General features: G+C 39.3%; 1 protein-coding gene across 1 annotated transcript in view; it reads left to right on the top strand.

The window, feature by feature from the left end:
- The window catches only part of cdh23 (cadherin-related 23), a 204952-nt gene that overhangs the window by 57606 nt on the left and 120495 nt on the right, over nt 1-26851 (top strand). Inside the window, exons 7-8 of the mRNA XM_054798231.1 lie at nt 25344-25538; nt 25622-25750. Coding sequence (XP_054654206.1) covers nt 25344-25538; nt 25622-25750 — 324 coding nt within the window. The remainder of the gene's footprint in view (nt 1-25343; nt 25539-25621; nt 25751-26851) is intronic.

Here is a 26851-nt window from a genome sequence, read left to right as displayed (position 1 = left end):
AAATGCTCCAAAAAAGGCTTTATCAACATCGCAGGGACAATGCTAGTGGTCCTCAATCAGCAGTACATCTACACCTGAAAGCTACCAATCACTCTTTTCAGGACAGCGAGGTAAAGATTTTGGCCAAAGAAAACAGATGGTTTGAAAGAGGAGTAAAGGAAGCTATTTTTGTCAAACAACAGAACCCATCATTGAATCGGAATGGTGGTTTGAGGTTCAATTTGGACCCTGTGTTCAGCAGGTTACTGAGACCAAAACCCACAGCTCTTAGTCTTGCAAATGAGGTGAAGGCAGGGCCGAGCCAGAACAATAGATGCTAACAAGCCAGTATCAGAGTCGTTCATACCCAATTCAGGGAGCGACACTTCCCTTTTATCGTAGGTGTGAATAACAGGATAGGATTATACCACTGTAAAGATGAGGAATGCAGGCTTAGTGTAACGAACCAATAGGAGGAGGGTGTTGGCACACCAATTCCGCCCACTCTTACTGTATTTAAGGCCTAAGCTACCAGCACTTATTAGTTTGCTGACGAAGCTCTTCGGATGAGGAGCGAAACGTCCGACACCTTCTACACAGAAGTACAGATGACGTCTCAAGAAGCCTTTTCCTCGATGGACAACTCCTGTACGACTGAGAGCCTACACAGACTCATTATACTGTATTTACTTGAACTCTCTCAGTATAGGCATTCTGGATATACATAGTCTACATGATGATGTTTTATGATGATTGGTTTCCATTCTGTTGTTGTTTTTAACACACATCATTTAAACTGTATGAACAGGTCTGCCCTGACTGTAGAATTATTCAGTGGAGAACTGAAGGAAGTGGCCAAAACTCTGGATAAAATGTTTGCCTTCTGGCAAAAGACTTTGGGAGAAAGGACACCTCAGACTGCACTGATTCAATGGGTTATTTCCAGCGTTTGTTTTAGATAATGGTCACATAAATCCACCCCAACCTGCTGCTTTCGTACCAAGGCCTTATTTATCTTCAATGATCCATCTTGTCCTTCGTTTTAGTTAAAGTATGAGGCAAGCTGTCCTGAGGTTGTCTTATTCACCTTCTAGTCTAGAAGTGACCTCCTCTTAGCTCTTACCGCTTAGCACTGATCAACCCAGTTTTATATTGCAACCCGGCTTCTTTTCAGTAATTACTGTTCCTTCGTTTTAGTCTCGTTTTAGTCTTTTCAGACTACCGGCCTGAAGTCGCTCACATGTCCAGCATTTAAGTTGCCTCCCTGAACTTTGATTCCTCCATTTCATTTGTATCCATCAGCTCTTTTGTCTCTGCTTGACAGTCCTGATTAGAACATGCAACATGATGAGCCTCTCTACGCACTAATGTGGTCTTTTTAAGTCCCACTCACTCATTTGAAACAGATACACTACATATGGTAACATCATCTTCAGACTCAAGCTGTTAAAGCAACTGTTGCTGTTTCAGCCAGAAACAATTCAAGAAGTTCTTTCCGGCATCATTGATGGAGCCTCTTAGGTTTGTGGTGAGTGTGATTTTCATTGTTGGATGTCTTCATTAATGTGTGAAGGTGAATTCTTGGCATGGTCGTTTAGACAACGCAAACGACAACACTAAATGTCAGTGCCACTTTTGGGTATATTGTGGAATTGTTTAGTTTTCATCAACAACTGCATGAATTAGTCCATGCTGAATTTGTCTCGTCTTTAGCATTTATTGATACCACAATCTAAATATGTGCCAGAGGGCGTATATTGTAGCTAAAGCATATGGCGTTTGGTGGCATATGGTGCACCTACATCTGTGAATTTACTCTGAATCTAAATTGAATACATTAGGTTGAAGAGTTATTGAACGCATATGTTGATGTTGTGTTTGATGTACGGAGTGGATGTCCTTCTCAAACAGGGGTGTCCAAACTTTTTCCACCATGGGCCGCATACTGTCAACAGATGCGGGGGGCACTTTGATATTTGTATAGATTTTTTTTTATATTTTGTAAAAATATTAAACAAGACATATGCATTCAGCTCTATTTTCCACAGTTTTGCCACACAAAAGTAACGTTTACGGAAGTAAATATGCCTCGATTTGTGCATTTGTGGCAATTTCAAGGATTTTGTGCAACAGGAGTCTACATTTCCTTAACCAAATTATTTTATGAAGGAGATTAAGGAGGAAGAGGGCAAGAATTTGGACTAGGGCCGTTCGTGGGGAAACAACGTTGCGACGTCTGTTCTGAGGAGTGTGTGGGTGGATGTCGGAGCCGGGAATGTTGGGACATTGACGTGAGCCGGGTCAGTGACAGATTTGAAAAATTATTTTCGGATGACAAGAAGAAGTTTTGTCTACACTTGCGAGTACTTTTTCCCAAGTCTTTCCATGACGTATACATGATGGATACATATCCGATTTATATTTACATACGAACAAGGTATGAGTCGCATTTTAAAAAGTCATAATTGTACTGTTGACACTGACATTAAAAAGTAAGATACAGGTCACATTTGCACAAAAAAATTGGACTTGACCTGCAGTGTGAATGTAGCTTACAGTGCAAAGTGTTAGCTCGGCTAATTAGCTCCAAGCCAAGCCTCTCTGTTCAGGCTGATATCGCGGTACGTACCAGACCTCGACTCGGCACGCCTTCTCCTTGGCTTGAGCCATCGCCCATGGAAGGGCATTCATGTCCTACACTGATTCAGCCTCAAGGAAGCATATCCACTTATAAGCTGGCAATCCTGCATCTTTGTGGTTGCTCAAGACAGGAGCCCCACCTAGTGTTTAAACTAAGAAGTACAAAACAGTTAAGCACGTGAGCGTCCATAGTCAATTGTATTGTTACACTTTCATACGGGCCAGTTAAAAATGGATGGCGGGCCATAGTTTGGACATTCCTGTACAATTTCAATGCATATTTTGGTTTGGTTTGGTTTAATTTTATTTGAACATGCATGCAGGTTACAATGGAATACATCTCATGAATCATTTCACAGTTCCACATGTCCAGAAGGAGTAGGAGGAAGCAAAGCTTATTTAATCCTACCCCCCATCCTTTCCACATCTTGTGCAGTACATATTATTCACTTCCTGCATTCCATGTAATATTATTCCATATAATAATCAGCGTAATAGTAAATGAATAATAAAAAATAAAAACAAGCATGACAAAACAATAAGTATAATAATCAAGACTCTTCTGCCTTATATTTGGCGAACATCAACTGCTTGTATTGACTTTTGAATTTGCTCATCTCGGTACATTGAGTTCCTTGCTCAATCCGTTCCATAATTGAATTCGGCACACTGAAATGCTGTGGGGGTTTTCAGCGTTGTCGCATATGAGTGTTTTAAGTTAAATTTTCCTCTAAGATCATATTTCTCCTCTTATAGAGAAATACTGTATGACGTTTTTGGGTAACAAGTTATTGTTAACTTTATGCGTTATTTTAGCAGTTGGAAAATTTACAAACTCAGCAAATTTTCAGATTTTTGATTTTAAAAATAAAGGGTTTGTATGTTCTCTATATGCGGCATTATGAATTATCATCACCGATCTTTTTTGCAGTATATTTTGAATTCCTTATATTTGTATTTTAGTTCATTTAGGCATTTTTATTTGACAAATGTATTAATAATAATAATAATTGATTATTATGATAATTTACTAATTGTCCAATTCTGAATTTAATGTTTTTGTGATTGAGTGAATCCACTAAATTTTAAGTGCTGAGCGACGACTAATGTCACAGACTCATATTTATATTTATTTTTATTTTATTTATATATATTTTTAAAAATGTTCATGGTAAAGAGGTACATATATCTCATGCATGACAGCAGTTAAAGCTAAAAATGCTACAAAGGCATTATATGCACTATGTGACTTGTGATGTTAAATCACCTCCTCTTTCTCTATTTATTTTTCTGTCATTTAACCCACTGAGCATGAAGAGCACCTTGATTTACAAGCTATGTAGCCATAGGTGCATATTTATCCGTCAGAAAAGACGAGGCTTCTGCGAGAGAGTGACCATCATGAGATGAAGAGAGAGAGAAAGGGAGTTGGTGAGAACAAGAGACGTAAAGAAAAGGAAAGTGGGAGAAGACAAGAAACGATGGCATGAGTGGGGCAAGATTGAAGGGAGGGAGAGAACGGCTTGCACTCCCAAAAGCCATTAAAGTTTGATTCACCCACTCCTTACTCTTTGAATAAATCAACCTGTCAGTCCCACTCTGCCTTTTCTTTCAAGTGTGTGGGGACCCTCCCCTCCATCCCAGCCCCCACAATGCCTTCGGCTCTCTCCTTTCCAATGACTCTCACTTGGCAGAACTGAGAATTCTGACAAGGTTTTAAGATGATCGTTGTGCATCTTTTTAGTTTCTTTAATTTTGTAGGTGCATGGGTTTACTTATACACTTTAAAGGGAGTTGTTTGTGGGAACCAGTAGGTGAACTAGTCTGCTCTCTCACTACTCTGCTGACCATTTCCGGATTTTTCCTCATTGAACTTTAAAGCCTGTGCAGTTTCCCCAAATCTGTTCCAGGAGTCTTCTGAGAGAAGGGCGAGCAGTATTAATTAAATCATACTTTATTGAGCGGTATGAAAGGTGAGCAGGTAAAGGTACCTCCATCTTGCCTGGATTACCTTCAGTCCATAATAACAGCATAGCCACCACTAATATCTTCCTTAGATCTTCTCAATGAAAGGGTTAACACATTATTATCTTGATGCTGTCCTCATTTGCAAGGGATCAGATTCGTTGCGTCAACACATGAGCGCTCTGCTGCGACCTAGCTACATGGGTTTCTAGTTGGGTTGCTGCGGTAACAACGTTATTGTTACGACATTTGAGAAACCAGAGCATCCAGACTGCGTTTTCAGTCACATTTCAAACCCTTACACGAGTGGAGATTTTTCCAGACAATCAACTCAAGCTGGATATAAACTGAAGATGACAGGGATAGCAGTCGGTACAAGGGAAAAATGAAAAAATAAAGAAAACAGGAAGTGGACAAGTTATCAAAATCAACCATAAACAGAGCACCAAAAGCGCTAACCTTACAGATCAAACGTTTAACCTCAATTATCCACAACACAACACAGCACCAATATTGTGCTAATACTATTGTACTGTGCTAATTAGTGATGCTCCGATCAGGGTTTCATGCTGCTGATTCCGATACCAATCATCCATAAGTGAACTCGTCCAGTACCGATACCGATCACATGGATGAACTGTGAATTATGATGAGTGCTATTGGCCAGGGGTGCCGTATAAGGGGAAAAAGTTAGGACAACTCCAAGGTCCCCTGACTGCCATGGGAACAAAAAAATAGATCATTAATTATTAGAAAATAAAAATGGGGGCCCAAAGTGATTTTTTGCATGCGGCCCCGAATTCCTGGATGCAAAATGAAACAAGGAACCATAAAATCACCTTCATTTAGACAAAAACACATTTGACTTACTTTTGCAAGAGAACATATATCACTTGTGAAACTTACAGAGGATGTGACAACTTCTTTAAGGAGGCTTTGGATGTGAGAGTACATAGTCTGGTGGAGTTCTAGCAGTACTTGCAGGAAACACACAGCGGGGATCCAAGTGAGAGAGAGCATTCGGCGAACCCGGTGTCTTCCACCCATGAGAAAGGCTGGTCACTTAGTCCTATTAATTCTGTTATTTTTTGGGTTATTTGCCCAGCCTTATGACTATCACGCACATACGGACGAGTGTTGTCCAGCTTTGGCTGCGTTCGCTGCCGTTTAACTGATGATCACACCGTGAGCCTCCAAAACTCACCATACTCCGTAAAGAAAAGAAAGTGTTTGTTCTTCAAATACCGTATTAAATTAAAGCTTTTTAACGTTCCACCCCCGCGAGATATGTTTCGTGGCATGTTTTTCATTTGATATCGCTCTCACAAATGTCAGGTAAGTTCCTCACAGCAGTTTTGGTTTGGTTTTGGCACACCTGCGCAGTGTGAAGGAAAGTGGGTGGGGGAACGCTTCTCCAAGACGTTAAAGCAAGACACTGCAGGCAGCGCAAAAGGCTACAATAGTACGCACCAGAGATGACCAGTTTGGTGATCGGCGTTGAAAGGCATCTATCGGCATATGCCAATCACGTACTTTTCCATGGAAAGTGGCCAATTTTGATCGGTGGCCGATCAAGCGGAGCACCCCTACTGCTAATGCTTTTTAATTCTAATTCTGTGTTGAGACAGGCTGAACTTAGCTTTCATGAGGTACGCTGAGGTCTAGCACAATATAAGCTGAGGTCAATTTTTTAAATGACTGAGCTGAGCTCAACCAACCCAAAGCACGAGCGTCTAGCCTTAATCGGCTGCACAAAGACCAAGCCAGGATGAGTAGACACTGATTAACCAAAGCCAGGTGAAACCAATCCCGGATCAGCCACGGTCATAAAACAAAGAGAGAAAGCGTAGCAAAGTATTGCAGAGGCAATCTACAATACACAATCCAACTAGTTAGTTAATGTTGCATGTTGAACAAAGCAAGAACTTCTTGCTTTTTTAGCGTATCACCATTACTCGCTTCCGGTTTCCCCTGGAGCAATGGGCAATGTAGTACACATCCACAACCATCACATTTAACAGCTCCTGAAAACGTAGTTGTGCTGTGATTATGAATCCGTTGAAATTGCAGGTGAAATTGACTGCTGACATGAGTGAAATTGTGTAAATATAACTCCATCTGACTCTATAACTCCTTTTATCTTGTGGATGTGTATTGGTATTTATTGGTCTCTATTGGTATTTTTGCACTTTCTTATGTCTCTCTTCCCTCTGTCTTTTCTGCTGCAGAGCTACATGAAGTGATTGCAAATGGTAGTGTCACGGTTTATCTGCACATGTTGTTGGTCTGTGCATTTCACTTTGTCAGCTTGCCTCTTGCTGTAAGTGTTGCTTGTTCTAGATTGGTTCACTTCTGTTCTACTGTGACACTACAGCAGAATAGTAATGTGTAATCATCCTAAATGCAGCGGGGGGGGTGTATGAAAAGCATTTAAAGTCTAAATGCTAAAACAAACAGCAGTAATTAATTTAAACACACCCTTGCACAGAAACGCATGCTTCCTCTGTTTGCAAGTGCTGTAGACACTGGCATTCAAGCACTGTAATAAGATGTGCGAAATTAGGGACCCTGAGGTTATGGTTCAGTTAAAGTACAGTGGAACCTCAGTTTTTGCCATGAAGCCGTTCGAAAAAGTCCGACTAACTGAAACGTACGAAAACCGCATCTATTTTTCCCTTAAGAAACAATGTAAATCCAATTACCGTAATTTCTGGTGTATAAGATGCTACTTTTTTCTTAAACTTTGAATCCTGTGGTTTATACAGAGGTGCGGCTAATCTATGGCTAAATTCTAATCTTGTGACATCTCCTTTACTGTAGAACTACTACTAATTGTTTAGTGTGCCGCTCACGAGTCAGTGAGGAAACGGTGGTTCTTTCTTTGGTAAGAGCCGATCACAAGCTATGAGTGCACTCACAGCAAGCTGGTCAACCCATTGGAAATTGCAGGAGGTCATTATATATAACAGTATAACAACATAGCAATCTGACTCATGGTGTCATCTTACTGAGAACACCACGTTCGTCACACAGCAGCTTAATACTCAAAGTATCCCTCTGAAATATACAAACATGTACCAATACCAAGTTTAATATGTAAAAAAACAACATTTTAAAGTTTCTCATAAGGCATTGCGTCTGAGCAACACATTCATTGAGACGTTACAATGACATCAGCCTCCCTCTGGGCTCTGTGCTCTACGCTTTTCTGGATCCCTCTGGTGAACAGTGATGTTGCTTGTCTTCCAATGAACTGCTCTTCTGGCAGTAATGCATTATGGGTAGATGTTAAAATAGCTGCTCTTTGTTATATTAAACTTCTACTGGTACATGTAATGTATATTTCCTAGGCGCCTTTTGAGTGTTAAGTTTTTGTGTAATGTTGTTTGTAAGATGAAATAGTTGAGTCAGACTGTTATATTCAGTAATGACCTCCTGCAATTTCCAAATGGTTGACAAGCTTGTCATTTTTTTTTTTTCATAGCTCATGTTTGGCTCCTGTCAAATAAATAGCTAGGTCCTCACGGACTTGTGCGTGCTACAATGTCATTATGACACCGGTGCAGCTTATATATAATGAACAAATCTGTTTTTTGCTCTAAATTTAGTGGGTGCGGCGTATACACCGGAATTTACAGTAATCAGTTCCATACAGCCAAGAATATTAATACAAAACACGTTTTATAGAGAATAATCTTTGTTTTACATGCAGAAAACGAAGCAAAATACATATAAATGATGAATAGACAAATGAGCATTTATCATCACTTTTACCTTTATCGAAGACTTGTTGGTGAACACAGTGATGAGTGAAAGGAGGAGGGGAGGGACGGAAGAGCCACGTGGACGTTGTTCATTACAAACTTAACTTTAAAGAGTGGTGGGTTAGAACTGTATACTTGTTCACTTGAAGTAGTGTAAAGTTCAGGAACAAATCATCATTACACAAAATGGCCCTGTTGTTAACTAAGGAACCTTTACATTACAATCTTATAGTGCATCAGTAGTGTTTATCACCTACTTTATCAACGTTCTGGAACTTGCAACTTATTAGGAGTAAAGAAGAGGACAGATCTTTTTTTTTTTTCATTGAACAAATAAACCACACACACGCACATCCATAATAAATAAGATTACAGGTTTTCCTTCACTGTGTGGATGCTTTGTTTGGGCACTTGGTTTCACGGACTCCTTTGTTAGGCGTACTGGTTGGCTGTACGATAACCAAGACCGTGTACGAAAACCGAGACATAGCAGTAGTTTTAATCAAAATACGAAACCTACGAAATCCGGTGGGTAAAACCGAGGTTCCACTGTATCTGGATTTATGTACTCCTTAAGATTTGCAATTGTTTGATTGTCCTTGATTGGACACTAATTTAAATACATAAAAATTGTCAACACGGTTTATTTTATACTTTTTCCACCCTTTTAAAATGTTTTTTGATTCATTTTTGTGATATAATGAAATGAATGGTGCATTTCGAACACCTTGAGGTTATGGTATATGCTCGACAATGAGCTAATTATGCATTGATGACACGGCGTATGTTTCTTCTGCAGAGAAACACCTCAGGCATTAAGCTGCATGGGAATAGAGTCACTCTGTGCCCTGACAATACTGCATTGCCTGCACTACAGATGGAAAGAGACATTGATATTGAGTGCAGTGTACCTATAGGAGCAGGTAGCAGAACAGGGAGATTCACAGGTCCAGAGGTCACAGTGGACTAAAAAAACACGAAAGACTTGAGAAGAAGTGCACACTGTGATTCAAGGAGAGTGGAGAGATGGGTAGAGTGGGTAAGAGGGGAGCGCATTGCTTGAAAAAGTTCATTGTGCATTGAATCCCATATGATGTTACTGAGAAAAGATGGAATTTACTAGAGCTGCCTTGAGAAAGTTATCTAGTCAGCCAATAACAGGAAGAGGATCATGGAGCAGAGCATATGATAGTTCAGTTTTTTTTTTGTTTGCTTGTTTTTACAGCAGTACTTGTCAAACTTCTATGCCCATACAAAGCATCATTTACAAAATTAATACAGTAATCCCTCGCCACTTCGCGTTTCGAATTGCACCCCTTCACTCTATCACGGTTTTTCTAAAATATAATATTACATCATGCTGTTTCTTGGTTGAATACAGTCTATTATTAGCAATAGGAAGCAAATGTAGCTTTTTTTGCCTTAATTAAGCATTTTCAAGCATAAAAATGGATAAATGAACTAAAATACAGATATAAGGCATTCAAAAGGCACAAAGATGTGATGATATGTAGTATTCTACACTGGTCAGTAGGTGTCGGTAATGTTGCTGTACTGTAATGCTTGGTGAGACACACAAGCACCAGGCTTGATCGCCGGAACAACAGTCTTTTATTGCAGGTTTGAATTATATCACAACAGGCATAATGATCCCTAACTAGGCTACTATTGCGGCTGTAACCCACACGACCTTAAACTCATCTCTGAACCCCTGACGTGACTTCCTTTCCACCCCATGCTCGGCTCCCCTGGCACTGGAACACATTTAACACATACAAGCACAAGTCTTATTTGAAAATGGCTTATTTTCTCTTATTCTGTCTACTATATCATGTAATAGATGTGTAAAGGTGACTATAGGGGTTTTGTTTCATGTCTAGAGGACTGTAATAATCATAAAAACAGGTATTTAGAAGGTCATAAACGGGTTTTCTGTGCTCCTAACTACGAAAATATTTGATTTATAAGTAAGGAATCCTACTTCACGGAAATCCACTTATCATGTTGGGGACTGGAACCAATAACCTCTATAAACGAGGGGTTACTGCATCTCATTTTTAAATGACGAGAGAGACTTTAAGCGAACAAATACATTAATATCAAATTTGAAACTTGACAAATTCAAATTTTCACCAGAACATTTATTTGCTCACAACTAAACACACTCACGGCCATCCAACTTAGAAATCAGATCAATCCACCTGCCAGTTATCAATGACAAAAAGCACCATCCATAACAAATTGAACAGAAAAGGCGCCCCCTCTACTGTGCTGTGTGGAAAACATCTCAGGTGGGATCTCCTTGTCATGCCAGTAACCATCAGGACTGTCAAGGTTACATTTTTTCTAATCAGAGAATAAAACTTTCTTCCATGTGTCATGCTCTTGCGTAAATTCCAAACGGGCCAAATTTTGAGGCGTTGAAGGAGACAAGGCCTTTGAAGACGCTTTTTGTTCTTCTCTCGCAAATGTCGTTTTATGGTTATTGGACTGCACTAAGAACCAGTAGCAATCGTAATTTGGGCTGAGGATCGTCTCGTGTCTTGACAGACAGCCAATCACATCATCCGGCTCAGGGCTGGTGACATTTTTTTGGGTCTACCGCTTGACTTTTTTGTTCCATAACCCTCAGGATCTTTGAAGAAGTTTAAAAATGACTTTGTTACTGCGTCCAACCTCAGCAACAATTGGCTGCTGAACAGTCCAAACGCGTTCAAAAAGGGAAAGCTATTTTACCTTGGCCAACAAGAGATCATGACTCTGTGAATACGTGACAGAAAAAGACATCGAATCCACATTTTTACCAAGATTCAGGCTTTTAAGGACTACGGTCTTAAACTTTTGATCAGCTGATTAACAACCTATTTCACTTCAATTTGTCTGTTTTGTATTGGTTGTTTCCAATAAATTGCTAACTCAAAAACGTTTTTGTCTCACTCCCATTTATTATTTTTGCGTTTTAAATTTAGAATCTCCTTACGATCCTTACAAATCCAACAAATGGAAATTCTTGCGATTTTTCAACTGGTCTTAAATTTTTGTTCTGGAGTGTATTTGTGAGATATACAGTACTGCAACTATTCAATGTGAACCGTAGGCAGTAGGCAAAAAGGCAACACTGGCTGAACAATGTACAGCAGCTGTTAATGCTAATGAAATGCAAAGACCGGCAGAGATTTCAGGTTAATAAACAAATGGTCCTCTTCAGATAGCCCCTCAAACCACCTTATGTCTTTAGGATAAGATTTGAAATAGTTGTGGCATTTTATGGGAAAATTTGAAAAATTGCTCAATAAATAAGTACATAAAGCCAGATTGTCTTGCCTCCCAGGCTATGTGGATTTATATGATAATCAGCTTGACTCTAATTTGCATTTCATTCTGTTTTGAAAAAAATGACCTTGTCAAATAAAGGATGTAGATAAAGCAAACAATATTTCATTGTAAGATAGTCCTTATAATGTTTTATTAGCTTTTAAAAATGTTTATCAATGTGAATTTTCATCCCCATGTGTGCATACGTACTGCTTGTATTTACTGTAAGGGTTACATATGATGATAATGTGCACTAACTAGACACTTAAATGGTCTAATGAGAATCAAACTCCAGTATAGTCTCGGTCATATTTTCATCACAAAATGGCCTTGTTAGCAGCAGCCTGTTACTGTTAGCATGGGGACCGGAAATGGAAGTTATTGTCCCCCAGTTCCGTCGCCCTTTGAGTGCCTTGGAGGTGGAAAAGTACTATACAAGTGAAAGACCATTTAATAGAAAATAAACACCTCTCTGATAGAATCCATCAAAACTTAACAGCCTTTGCTCAGTTTGACATTTTAACAAATGATTTAGATCTCATTAGATGTGACTGCATTTGCTCCAAATTCCTCTACTGTCGATTCAAATGGGTTAAACCTTTCACTCCGCTGTAAATAAAATATGCTGGGCCCATTTTAGAAACTCAGCCAAGCACTGGGGCTCCAAATGTCACCTTTAAGCAATGGATGCAAGGATACAAAATAGTGTACATCCACATTTAATCTTCTCAGTCAAGATGGATAAATGTCCACAAGAACCAGGCAGGGGTTGCAAGACTTGCTGATGTGGCCTGTCCTTGTACCTATCCCCAAGGATCGACCCATCTGCCTCTCGTCTGTCTCTGCAGATCCGTGTGGCATGCTGGACTTGATTACCTTTACATTTAAACAAACAGCCATAGCTATTTGGAGGCAGTCAGCCATGAGCTGTGACAGGAAGGTTGGGGTTAGGCAGCTTGGGGAGAAGACTAATCAGAAGATAAGGATGTTATTTGTCTTATTCCTCACCTGATAAAAGGACCCGTCTATGCACACAAACACTTAAACACACTCTAATGCGAGTCCCCATTATTGACCTCCATTTGCTATCTTGAGTCATAGTCGTCACACTTAAACCTCACCATCACCAAATTGCACAATTTGAGTTGAAGTGTGGTATGAAATATGTCAGTAAAAATCTAAATTAAAACATACGCTTTAGTCAATGAATACACTATAAACAAACACACACAGACACATACAAGACTCTCTTCTCAGTCTTTAAGGTGATGTAGGTATCCCTCTTCAGTCTGTTGACTGTGGAATAATTTCTTTCTGCTGAAATCTCCAGAAAATCACCCATCATGCAGCCAGGTGAAAGAGCAGTCAGAGAAGAAAGGAGTCCAGTGAAACACGACATAGTATAATGGTACAGACATCCCATCCCCTTTCATCACAAGACTTGCTTGATATTTTCTGTCATTTGTCTCCTTGAACAGCAGACAACTGCCGGTAAAGTTACATTTCCAAGAGGCAGCGCTTCCAAAATACTAAGGGAATACAGTAGAACCTCGGTTTTCATCATTATTCTGTTTCAAAAGGTCAGGCAAAAAGTGAAACATACTGTACAAAAACCGAATACATTGTTTCCCATCAGAAACATCAATCCAGTTCATCCATTCCAGACACGCAAAAATATATACATAAAACACAAAGACAACAAGCTTGCTGAAGTGTCACTCACCACTTCCTCGTCGCCAATTCACATCATGTCATTTACATCACAAGAACAAAAGGAGCCAAACTTCCCACCGGACACTGTCCTGCACAGTACGTCAGTGCTGACATCCAGGAAGCCCTTGAAGGCTATTCCTGATAAGTATTCGAGCAGCATTCAAATCCTCTCCCGAATGTGGCGCGAAGTTTGAAACTTTTTCATTCCGCCTGGTTCTGCTTGACTTGTGCTGATTCATGCAAAATCTGACTCTGTAAGAGACATTAGCCATTCTTCAGAGACTGAGTCACCAACGTGTGGATGCTTTGTTTTTTGGGCACTCGATTCCACGGACTAGTTTGTTAGGTGCACTGTTTGGACGTATAAAAACAAATACATTTTTAGCAATACCCTTTGACAAAAACTGAATCATACGAAATCCAGGGCGTATAAACCCGGGGGTCCACTGTATTTCAAGTATAAACACAACACATACACACTTGACACAACTTTATCCTTACCCAGGAGGTCATGTTTTTGCCAAATGTGCTTGAGACTTGTTTCAAAACCCGTAGATTGATGTTAAGGGAATTTTGTGCGCCAAGGAGAACTGTATTAGATTTTAAAGTTGATACAGATCCAGGATTTATTTTTAGTTCTGTTAACATGGGAGACAGCAAAGTTTTCTTCATCTGCTTTTATGTGTGTCTTACATACTTCTATACATACAGTACATGCCCGTACAGTATTCAAGTATTATAGTGATTTAAATGCTTGCATTTTTGCAATGTTCTTATTACCTTGTTAGACCAGGCAACCATAAGCATTGCAACGTCTTGGAGGAGGAATACTCCTTGTGTGACGCCAAGAAATCATTGTTCAGTCATATTTGATGATGCTGTCATCTCACAGGTACAGTACGTACAACATTCTGTGTTTCAGCCTTTCACTCAAACACATGAAAATAGAATGAATCCATTCTGGTGGTCATACTTTTTCCATGATAACAATATTAACGCGGTAGCACGCGCAAATAGGTTGAGCTCGGTATACTGTAATTTCAGGGAAATATTTCATCACACCATTTAAAATAAGCTTTTCCTCTGTCTTCTGGCATCACCTCAGTGGTGCTCAGATCAGGTAAATATACGACAAACCTGATTGGAGTTAGGTTGGAGAAAATAGGTGGCTTTTTGTGATTGAAAGTACCAGGGCTGTCTAGAACTGAGAAAGAGAAAAGCAATAACAAACCCAGAGAGTGTGAGGAAAATCTCAACAAACAAGAACCATTGTCAGCTAGTGCCACTATATCTGCACTATGATGACCCTAACAACCAATAAAGTCGCTATGCAATTATGTTGTCACCAGACAAAAACCCTTTTTACCCAACATTCATTCTCCTTTTGCTTCACCAAACTCACTTTAAAAGTCTATACCAAACATGGAGTATCGCTTTTGGAGTGAATTGAAAGTAGAATGAATTGATGAAGCGACGTAATTATCTAAATGCTGAGAGGCAAGCTTTAAGTTTATTAATGGATAGCCCCTTGAGATGAATCATCTTGTTTTCAAGGGGGTCCAACATAAAACATAAAATATACAGTACAACAACACAATCACAAACAGCATACACAGGCTCCTAGCTACCCCCCCCCCCCCCCCCACATCACCCCCACAAGCCCACAGTACCCACACAAAGCATCAATATGTCACACCGTTACTACACCGTCACGGAACCACAAAATCACTAATATACTGTACAATGAACAATATGCCACAATTAATAACAGCAACCAAAATAAAATACTACGTCTCAATCATTAAAAGCAGTTGCATGATGTTTTAAGAAAACTAAATATGAAATTCTTGAAAATGCGAAATGAATTGATTATATGTTTATTAGGTAAGGAATTCCAATCTGATGGAGCTTTGAATTTAAAAGCACGTCTACCAAATTCTTTATTAGTTTTAGGGACAAAGAACAAAGCTTGCTGAGTGTGTCTGAGAGGGTATGGTGATGTGAAATTAAATATTGTTTTAAATCAGAGGACCAGTTAAAGTGAATGCATTTGAAAGTAAATTGGACCCAGTGGTAATGACAGGTCACCAGTTCAAAGATTCATACATGGAGCAGTGATGAGCCCGATACGAGCACCTTAAAATAAATCTGCAACTATTGTAAATAACATTTAGGGGTTGAAGATATGTTTCAAAAGTGTTCTGATAGACAATGTCAGCATAACCCAAAATAGGAAGTAATAATTGAGTGACAATTATTTTTCTGATCTGAAAGGTAAAACAATTTATAGAACGGTAGAGTGTGGCTAGGTTACGACTTAATTTGTTTGTGATGGATTCAATGTGATGCTCAAAAGAAAGGAAAGGATCAATCCAGAGGCCTAGATATTTAAATGTGGTAAGTTGTGCAAGTGGTAAGCCATCAGTGAAAGAAATGGTCAGATCTAAGGCATCACCAAGACCTGAGTACCGAACAACAGAGCCACCTCTGGACTGAGGCGAACTCATGTTGCAAAGTGTTTTAAATGACACATTTATTGACACTAAATTAATAAATTACGACGTCGTCAGCATATAGGTGTATATTAGAAATTTTGGCACATTTTTGGAAGATTGTCAATGAAAATAGAAAAAAGAAGTGGTCCTACGGATGAGCCTTGTGGTACTCCCTTCATAAGAATTGCATAATCAGAGTTATGTCCATTAAAACGTACGCACTGTCGTCTATTATGAAGATATGACTTAAACCAAAATAAAATATTTTGAGAGACACCGATAGAGTAAAATATATCAAGTAATAAATAATGATCAACAATATCAAATGCCTTAGTTAGGTCAAGAAATATTGCAACAGTAAGTCGCTGTTTTCAGAGGAAGTATACACATCATTAGTGAAATTTAGAGCTGTAATTGTTGAAAAATTGGGCCTGAAACCAGATTGGCATGGGGATAAAATATTGTAATCAGCAATACATTGTGATAGTTGATTGAAAAATTGGACGGTAGTTATTGATATCATGTGGGTCACCTCCCTTATGGAGTGGAGTGACAATAGCACGTTTTGATGCCATCTGGTCCAAGTCCACAATCATCCTTTAGTTAATGAATTGTACACTGAACTTCAACAGGTAATATTTTATGAAGAGAGAATTAATTGTTACAGGAAGAGCTATTGGAGGAAGCATATGCAATGAGTCAAACACATAGGAACTGCCAGCGGATGTAAAGTGCCATAGCTGATGGGTCCTGAATAATGTTATTACAAAAGCGAATCTGGTTACTGGTACTTTTATTTGATTTGTTGAGGATATTATTCATGTTTTTCCAAAACTGTTTGGGTTTGTGAATATTTTCAGATAGTTGGTTTTTATAAAAGTCTGATTTGGCATTACGTGTTTTGGTTCTGCATAAATTTCTTAGTGATCTAAATTTTTCCCAATCAGCACTTCCAGGCTTTTCCCCGGTATTTGAAGAGAGTGATCAAATCAGAGCTGATCCAGGGTAAATTATTTCCTTTGACCTTAATTTCTTTCCAAGGAGCATGTTTATCAATAACATGTGTAATTTCAGTATAAAAATAATTCCAGGCGTCTTCAATATACAGTATACATTGGAATCTGTCCCAGTTTATTGTTATCAAATCATGAATAAAATTATCGAGATTAATATACTTTTAATATACATTTTGGAGGAAGGCGAAAATAATTCATTTTCCATACACAGAAAATGGTTGAGTGATCACTGAAACAATCGGAGAGAACGCCAGATCCAAAAATTCTATGTGGATGAGTGACAAGGATCCAATCTAGCATTGATTTTGATCTGGCGTCGACTCTGGTGGGATCACTGACCAGCTGGGTTAAATGTATACTTCTAAGGTTTTTATCATGACATGAAGAACGGTCAAGCCAATTAGAATTGAAGTCTTTCTCACTAATGTTTTAATGAAATCAAAATTAGTTTTGTCATTGAAAACTTGAGAACCATGCTTGGGATGGGTTGGTCACGCTTGTTTGTAAAGATGCTCAATATTGGCTTTTTACTTGTACACTTCGCTACCAATCATCGTAATCACTTATGTGCCAATATCATCATCGGCAGAAAAAAACGATATCAATATGAACCAATATCACATTCCAATATCAGGCAGCTGATATTATTGGACATCTTTACCTTGTAAAATATTGGACATTTTCTCTCAGTACTTAAGGGTCCAGTCAGTGTCCAATTGTTCATGTCGTCCCTGTACTGCTCAAAGCACCTATGAGGTGTATTAGCATGGTATTTTATGATTGCTATGCTAGCCTATAATAAATGCACAGTGTGTTTATTCTGCATTTCAGCATCTCTCAATATTCAACCGCATTTCTAATGCAGATTTTTGGTTGAAGTGTATATTCTCATAATTTTACCATTTTATATGTGCTTAATGCAAAGTATTATTTTACACTGGGCCAGGTTCAAACAACTATCTTCTCATTAGATGATAGAAGAGTAGACTGGATGGTAATATCCATCCATCCATTTTCCACGAGGCTTTATCCTCATTAAGGTGGCGAGGGTATGCTGGAGCCTATCCCAGCTGACTTTGGGCGAGAGGCAGGGAACATCCTGGACGTGTTGCCAGTCAATCACAGGGCACGTATAGACAATCATTCACACTCAAATTCATGCCAATAGACAATTTAGAGTCGGCAATTAACCGAACATACTTTTTTTTTTTTTTTTTGGAATGTGGGAGGAAACCAGAGTACCTGAAGAAAACCCACGCACGCACGGGGAGAACATGCAAATTCCACACATACTGTAGATGCCTGTTGGTGATATGTAATTTCAAATTACATTGTGATTTGACTAGAGAAAAGCACATACAGTACATCAGTAATTAGCGTGCCTATGCATTGCAAAGCTTTCACACCCAGGCCCAGGAGTAAAACCTGGGCCTGTTTAGGTTGAACAGCTCTAAGGGATAGGTTTCATAGATCAGCCACATCTCAATATCACAGCTGTAGGAGCCACTGGGAAAGCACAGTCTCAAAAGGACTCCCTGTCACAACTGTAGCTCCATGTGAGATGAATTGCAATGACAGACACATCATTTTATTAGTTGGGCTGTTCTGTCAGCACGTGCTGGCATGTGATTTAAAGTTTTTTACGTCTCTTCCGGGCCTGAGGGCTGTGGTGACACGAAGCAACCTATTAAAGGAAGTATTTGCAATAAATACAATTTTCATTTTTTTTAATACCAAACTGGATTTTACACAAATGCCCCACACTGTCTTGTGACATCCCTTTTGGATGTCTACAGGGTCTTCTCTGAACTTTTTTTGGCATCAGAAGCTTGTAGACATAAATACTGTAATATTTATAACCATTGGCTTCAAGCCTGTGTGTTTTACAGTGTAAAAATATTCACAAATATTACATTTAACTAAACTACATGTTGACTTTTAGTCTAGGTTTTTTCCTTTTAATATAAATCACTTTTGTATCATTTTTTCCCCATTTACTGCTGGATTTATGTGGATGAAGGAAACTCTGTCTTGTTTCAATAGCTGTGAATTATTGATAAGCTAATTTCCAATGTGAAATATGGCTTTTTGTGTCACCTCTATGATTAATTTAAGTGATTCCTTTGCTTTGGCCTTCTGCCAGAGCTGCATACTATGGAATCCAGACCAGTGCCCCGAATGGCATCACAGATTAAGAGGAAAGACTTGGCATTATTTTATGTTTTATCTGGTTGATAGGCAAGACTTACGACGGTTAATTTCAAAATCACACAGTGGTAAGGCAAGGTATAAAAAAAGGTGGGATGTTGGCTTCAATAAAGGTCTGCACTGTGAATTTCCAAGCACATCTTGGGCTAGCAGAGACCTCAAAAAGCTATGTTAAGTTGCTTTAACACAATGTTTGCAGGTGAAATCTATCATCATACAATACTAAAACCAACACTATACCCAGTATTTATGATTCAATTTGGAGTTAAAGAAAAACTGCACTTTTTTATAGAATTTTGCCCATCATCCGCAATCTTTATGTGAGACACGAACACACATGCCTTTGTCTTCTCTCTCGGTTCTAGATAGCTGCCTGGTGCTGGCAGTTTTTCACTATTCGGCTAAGGGATATGTATCTATTTTGCCTATAAAGCCCTGTAGAAAACATAAAAAAACTAAACAAACGCCAACAACGCTCCATTTACATGCCGTGGCCTGCATATTAACCAATTGCTAACACTCCCGAGGAACTATTTTTTCGCATAGTGACACAGCGCCTTGCGCATTGCACCTAAATCAACTGTGCAAATAGCTGTGATATCAAGCAGTATGTGCTCGATGTACAAGTATCAGAATCAATATCTTGGCGACTTACTCCTTCTGCTCCAGCTGGTCTTCTTCAATTGATTTTGGGTAGTTGGAAAGAGGTTTCTACCACTGCAAGGTATGTTAAAGCTAACAATTCTTTGTTCGTTGTGATGCAATCTCTTGGAGCAGTGCCCTCCTCGCCACATACACAAGCGTTTGCGTTGACGGTAAATCTATGTGCCACTCACTGCAAAAGAAACATTCAATTTCTGTTGGCATGGCTTGGCAAGCTCTACATTTACACCACCAAATCATGCTGGTGCTGACTCTCTTGGCTCATCGTCTTTTCCCACTTTCTCTTCTTGGCTGCTCAGCTTTTAAAACCTGTAGCTCATCCTATGTATCAGGCTTAAAAATATAAGGTTCTAGATCCTCATTTATCTCAAAGTAATCTTATCTTGTCTCACTAAGTCTGCCATGATTACTGGTAGCAAACACTTCACGAAACGCACTCTCTATGCTGCTGTTGTTGACGAAAGTTGCGCTGATTGCTATGCGTTGTATGAAATCAATGCACCAAGGAAAAAAGTTCCAGTAATGCTTAAAATGACCAAAACACTGTAAGTATTCAATTTTAGCACGAATGTGCCTGCTACTGCGTGATTACAGCATGTATGTTAATGTTGTTGGAGGTTTTGGGATGTTTTTTAGAGGGCCCTATAGGCAGAATAGGTGAATCCTCATTATCTGCATTGTGAGTGAAAATTTAGGACGCACATAAAAGGGAAATACGTGTGTTCTTGTCTCGCATAAAGATTGTGGATGATGGCCAAAATGTTAAAAAGTGACGTTTTCATTGAATATAATTTCACCACTCCAACTTGGGTAATTATTTATCTTTACATCCCCCTCACTCTGTGTTACATCACTTCAAATGCATCAAAAAATGTCAGTGGTAGTTTGACAAGGCTCCGCGGGTAGAAGGTAGTCATGGAGGGGCTGACGTGAAAGGCATGCAATGAAAAGGCGCAAAGTAGCACTGGTAAAATCACCTTATTTCCTGCTTGGTTGGAAGCAGGGCAGGCATTTGGGGAGGTAGAAGACCCTTGTAAAGCAGTGTAGGCGTAATCACAGCCCTATTGTGGTGAACAGTTAGGTCTCCGCCTCTGTGAGCAGCAGGTGTCCAAGACTTGGACCCCTGTAAATCATCATATCTTTAACATTTCTTCTAAAATTTGAAAAAGGCTTATATTAATCATGGCTTTCATCAGGTAGTCAACCATGCTCCAAATAAAAATGTTCACTTTTGACAGCATTTCCTCACCAACAAGTAACTCAACCAGCAACCAAGGAGGAAAATAAGCATATGGTACCTCAATTCAAAGCTTATATGTTCCATGGCTGATCCAACTTTCTGTGTATCTACACAGAAAAGGGCTTGTTACCATATTTGAATATTTGAACTACCAGTTTCTTTTGGAGATAAACCTGTCATGGCCGTCGCCACCACTGGCCACTCTCCGGCCACCCCTCTGGACATCTCGACAATTCAGGTATCAACTTAGTGCCACGCCTATGTGAGTAATGGTCTCACCTTGGCCACCCCAATGAAAAATATCTTGTTCCGCCACTTCTGTGTGTAATTTAAGATTACCGGTTTACTGACGTAAATGTCTGCAATCACAGTTTGGTTGAAGACGAGGATGTTTTCAGTTTAGGAGTGGACAATCTGAATGAGTATATACTCGGCAGTATCTTCAGACTCTCCAAACGAAATGGAGTGTCTCGACTTAAGGTTCTTGTGAAATAGAGGTATCAAGAAGGAGAAATAACATTTATTTGAAGGAAGCGCTGGCGATTAGACCTTTTGCTGTTTGTGTAGACGGTATGTATTCAAGGCAAGAGGCAAACCTCTGTAGGACTTACAGATTGTAGGCACAGAGGCCGTAAAAGTCAGATAACATCAGAAGTGTGAATTAAAAATGTGAATACACTTTTTAAAAGCAGGAAGTTGGAATATGCATACTGTATATTTTGCATTTTAACAACACTGTGCACCTCTATTTATAGGGCTTGTTGAATTTCTCATTAGAAGGGAATTTAATCATGTAGTAGGTACCAGATGATGGATGGCAACATTTGTATTCATTTTCACAGATGACACAGACAGGCATCTCAGGCCTCTTCCTCTGACATAATGTATCCGTCCCTTGTGAAGGTGCACCTCTCAGTGGGAAAAGAGGACAATGTCTGCAGTGCCGTTTACACAAGTCACAGCAGGGAACTCACCTCATCTCTCTCCAAGTGTCTCTCCACTGAGCACTCCGTTTCCCAAAGGAAGCAGATCAGTTGAACTGCTGCACACCTTAGATACAGTAATATATGAGCCATAGCTAACCGATTGACTTTTGCACTGGCGAATTAAGAGACAGTGACATACACGGGGCGTTCTCAACACAGGCAAAGTTCCAATCATTCCTCGCTCGATATAGTCTATTGTGTCGCTCACTATTGTAAGGCGTGATTGGAGAGTCTCCCGGGCTAATACAAACAGAGGTATTCATTGTCTAGCATTTTCTGCCTCGTCACCCTTATTGACCTGCTCTCTCTATCAGAAAATCCCAATCAATGGTTGGCTCGTGAGGTCACTGGCACCTGGTGAAAGGTAAAGAGGGTAAAGACAATCTCTGACAGCCATTAGCGCCATCGCACACTTCAAGGAGTCATGCTGCTGTGCACTGTGGTGGCAAGCGTGGACTCAAGAGAAAGCCATCATTAAGAGCTGATGGTAAATGGGTTCCACTCACCCAGTGTTTCTCTCCACTCTCACCCACTCAAAGTGGCACATAAATATGCTGGTTACAGACAAGATGCTAACCTGCTATCATAACCAACCTCACAATCTTAAATGTAACTTTCTATAGCAGTCTCATTTTATTTTATTATGTGTTGAAATATGTCATTTGCAGGCAGGGCATTTTGACCTTAGCTTCCAAATGAGATTAAAAGGAAAGTGAATAGGATGATAATGCGATCCTGTTCACAGGCATCAGACGCTCTAGAGTCTAATAACAATTCAGAGATGATTTCCACCCTCACAGATCAACCTGCTAACCCCAGAAAAACAAAGGTGGCACGCTGACATTTATGTGTGCTTCTCAGGAAAGCTTTGAACGTTCCTTGAACTGCTTTGAACTATGGCACTGTAGCATCAAAACAATCCAAACTGTTATTTGTGTGCAGAATTGCAGAACCTTTTGACGTGATCACTTTAATGAGTCATTGTTTCAAATGCTGTTGTGCGAATTAGAGATAGGCGCTGATGAGGTAGAAGCTTTCTTGCAGCCTTTACGTCTTGTCATATCACACACCGACAGCGTGAGATGGGACTGAGTGCTTGGCAACATTTTAGACAGCCATTCTAGTTACACATGAAGGTACCCACACTCTTTACACTCATATACGAAACCCAAGTTACTGGATTCCCAGGGCAATGAATCAGTTGGACTTTTCAGGAGATCTTAGAAGACATTGCGCCTCTCATCTGAGCAGTCGTCATCAGTTTATGCTCAATGACTAGGTAGGACAGACTAGAGCTGTCCTATTTAGTCAGACTAGGAACAGATTAGAAGAGTCCAGTTGTGATCGATTCAATCCACACATACCTGGATAAATGAGAATAATCACAGACAAGTAAGTGGATCAACTGTTTGTTTCAGTGAGGATTACTTACATATACTATCTAGGTTGACAATAAATAGTAAACATTTGCTAATGTTCCCTGTGTCTCAACCCAAGCGAAAGATACTGAAATACTAATTGCCATCGGTTATTCGTCATCGGTTAGTCGTACATCGTTACTTTCCTTTATTTTCCTTACAATAGATTCCATTATTAATCATTGTGGGATTGAGGTCACACTGTACAAGTTCTTCGAGTACCTTTTAAAGTTACAAAAGTGCTTTACAAGTGAAGGCTATGTTGGAAAAGTCTGTTTCTTTCATCTACATAATGATTTTCTTCAATGCCTGTCGTGTTCAAGATTGAGGGATGCTTGGCCGTTGTACACTTCTTAAAATAGGACCAAATGCGGTCTACACCCTGGACTGATTGTCAGTTAAAGGGTGGTCGTGAACTGGGCTTTGACCCAGGAATTAAGCCTATACCAGCAGCGCGTTATTCAGCTAAAGTCTAGAACTTTAATGCAGCTGATAAACCATGTCCGTCCCTTTTTTCCAGGATCAATATATTGAGGAATTGTTTGCCAAAAAATACAGTCTGATAAATGTTAGGGAAATGCAACGAGAAAGCAACACAGTGTTCTGTATTGTAAGACATGAGTTGTTTTCTATACTGTACATGTCCTCAGACAAATGTTGAAACTGTCCAAGCAAGCATATGGTAACAGACTTCTCATACAAAAGTACATCTTTCCATAGCTGTCATTACAGAGACACAATTTATTTCAAGAGGAGTTAATAAATTACTTTCTGGGACATAAGCAAATGCTTCTTAATAACGCTGGTGCAGTACTGACCATGGAGTCAAATGCTCTTATATTTTCTCTCACTTAAGCTTTAGTTGAGGGTCCAGTGCTGTTTGACACCCTGGCCTCTCCGTGTGGTCAAATTGTTCCCCTGCAGGGGACAAGGCTGTGTGTATTATGTGGAGAGGCAAAAATTGCGGCAGTACTGTATTTTAGGAATACTAATTCTGGACAGACAAACATAGAGAAGTATTGTCCCAACAGTCCTACCTTTGCAGGTACATGCTACAAAGAGCTATTCTACGTCTTAGGTAGAATCCTCCAGGTTTAGTTGTTCCAGTTGTTGGTTATCAGACTTCTTCCATTGTCAAGGAGAATTTGATTTTTTTTTTTTTTTTTAAATAGATATACAATGATATCCTTTTGTTGGCATAATCTTGTTAACTTCCTATCATGTTGATGGTAATTTAATTAGTAGAACATAGACCTGTTTTAGTTACTTGAAAAAATGTTTGGTTTTTTTAGGTAACGGTTAAGGTTTTGACAATTCAATACTCTTAAACCACTCTTAAGTCACCTTTTGAATTATTCCAGAATAGAACATCTGTGTCACAAAATAATGGTTGTAGTGCAACATTTCTGCCATGTGTGTTAAATTTGTTGTCTGGTTTTACTTGCACCTTCCTAGTAGTTCCTACTAAACGTCTGTGGGAAGATGTTGCCTATTTCGTTCTTCACAATATTTTTTTCATGTATCAGGAGGCATTGTTGTGTGAACAACCATAACATTCCAATTCATGTGAAGACTAGCGTTATCTGAGTCTTCTTGTATCTTTGCACAGCTTCCTCTTGTAAGCGTCAGCTTTAAGACACTGACCATGACTAAGGCCGATACAAATCTGATTTGACATTGTGAACCATATCAGCCGAGCGGCAGACTAGTACTTAATACAAACATCGGTAGTCAAGGCTTACATTCAAATGTCTGTTTGAAAATATGGCTCTGTACAATTGTTGTTGCATTAAGATGAGTCAATGCAAGAAAATGATTGTTCCCATTATTATTTATGAGAGTAGCTAGAGGGACAAATATGCTGATCAAGTCGTCTTTGCTGTGTGTCAATGTCAATCCTATCAGTCAATGTCTGTACGTCTGCTTGAATGTGATTTTCAGAATACACCAGTGGGCAAATTAGTTTTCATGGTCAACGCGACAGATCCAGACCAAGGCACCGGAGGCAGTGTCCTCTTCTCCTTCCAACCAACTTCTCCCTTCTTCAGCATCGATGGAGCCCGAGGCACTGTCACTGTCATCAAACCTCTGGATTTTGAGGCTACGTCAGCCTACCAGCTCACTGTCAACGCCACGGTGAGCCCATTTGAAACATTCCCTATTATGAGCGTTAATACTAATATTGCGCAGTAATAAGTTTAATGTTTTGGTTTGGTTAGGATCAAGATAAAGCGAGACCCCTGTCTCGGCTTGCCAACTTGGCTATTACCATTACAGACGTCCAGGACATGGACCCTATTTTCACCAATCTGCCCTACAGTACCAACATAGAGGAAGACGTTCCACTGGTAAGTAAAACAAAAAACGTTCTTAATTTACCTTGAATTGTTCTTTGTGGCCAAATGATTGTTACTTACAAAACTAACCCGGTTATTCAGAAGGTGTTTTACAGAGGAACCTCCAGAAAGTTGAACAAAAGCCAGTCTGTGACGCTGGTCGAACTTGTTTCATTGGAATTCCAGAAAGTATTTCCTATGATTTTATTTACAGCATTAACATTGATAAATAGCATCTTTTTAAAAATATTGTTACGCCAGTATAAAATTCATTTATTCACTTGTGAAATGTAAAATATTAAAGTAGAACATGCATAAAACACTCTCTTTTGATGAGTGACAAGCATATAACAGCTAGCCAGCTTGCACAGAAAGCTAATGCAGTAGTTTACATGATCAATCAGTGCTCCTTATTGTCAAACAGCACAAACAAATGGTTGGAAGATTCAAACCAAAGTCCTTAGTATAAAAAGCAGGTCAATACCAGCACCGGAAAAGAGAAACAAAAAAAGAAGTAGAAAATCTGCCCGAATTAAACTAGTGACACATTGAGAAAGGTCCGACTTTAAGAAAAATTGTCACCAAAGAAAAACTAAATGCCAAACGTTAAACAAAAAGCAAAATACAAACAAGGTAATCCTTTGATGGTGGCTGAAATGAGGCCTGACTTATGCTGACATCAGGCATTATGATTGTTTGATTGTGAGACATTTAAGATGTACAGTCGTCCCTCGTTACATCACATTGCAAAAAAATTTATAATTAATAAATTATCGCTGTGTTGTGGTTGACTATGAGCTATTATTAGTAAAAAATATATATATACTGTATATATTGAAATACAGTAGTATTCTGTAGTATTCTGGTCACTAGGTGTCTAATGTTACACTGATGAGACAATACAGTACCTTGGATTACATACCATGTATTACCTTGACACTGCATGGAGTCAGCCATAGCATGTGTGACATGATAGATCCTTTTTAGATCGTTTTTGGCTTTTTACTTTGTCATTCTTCCACTTCCACTCCGTTTGAAACACTTTAAGTTTAGGACAAATAAATTGGAGGCTAAGTAGCTAGCTCGGTAGCTTCCTATATACTATGAACTGCG

Source organism: Dunckerocampus dactyliophorus, chromosome 14, assembly GCF_027744805.1.
Source record: "Dunckerocampus dactyliophorus isolate RoL2022-P2 chromosome 14, RoL_Ddac_1.1, whole genome shotgun sequence".
Classification (NCBI taxonomy): Eukaryota; Metazoa; Chordata; class Actinopteri; order Syngnathiformes; family Syngnathidae; genus Dunckerocampus; species Dunckerocampus dactyliophorus.
The sequence above is the reverse complement of the archived record's forward strand: the minus strand, read 5'-3'. Positions and strand labels throughout refer to the sequence as shown.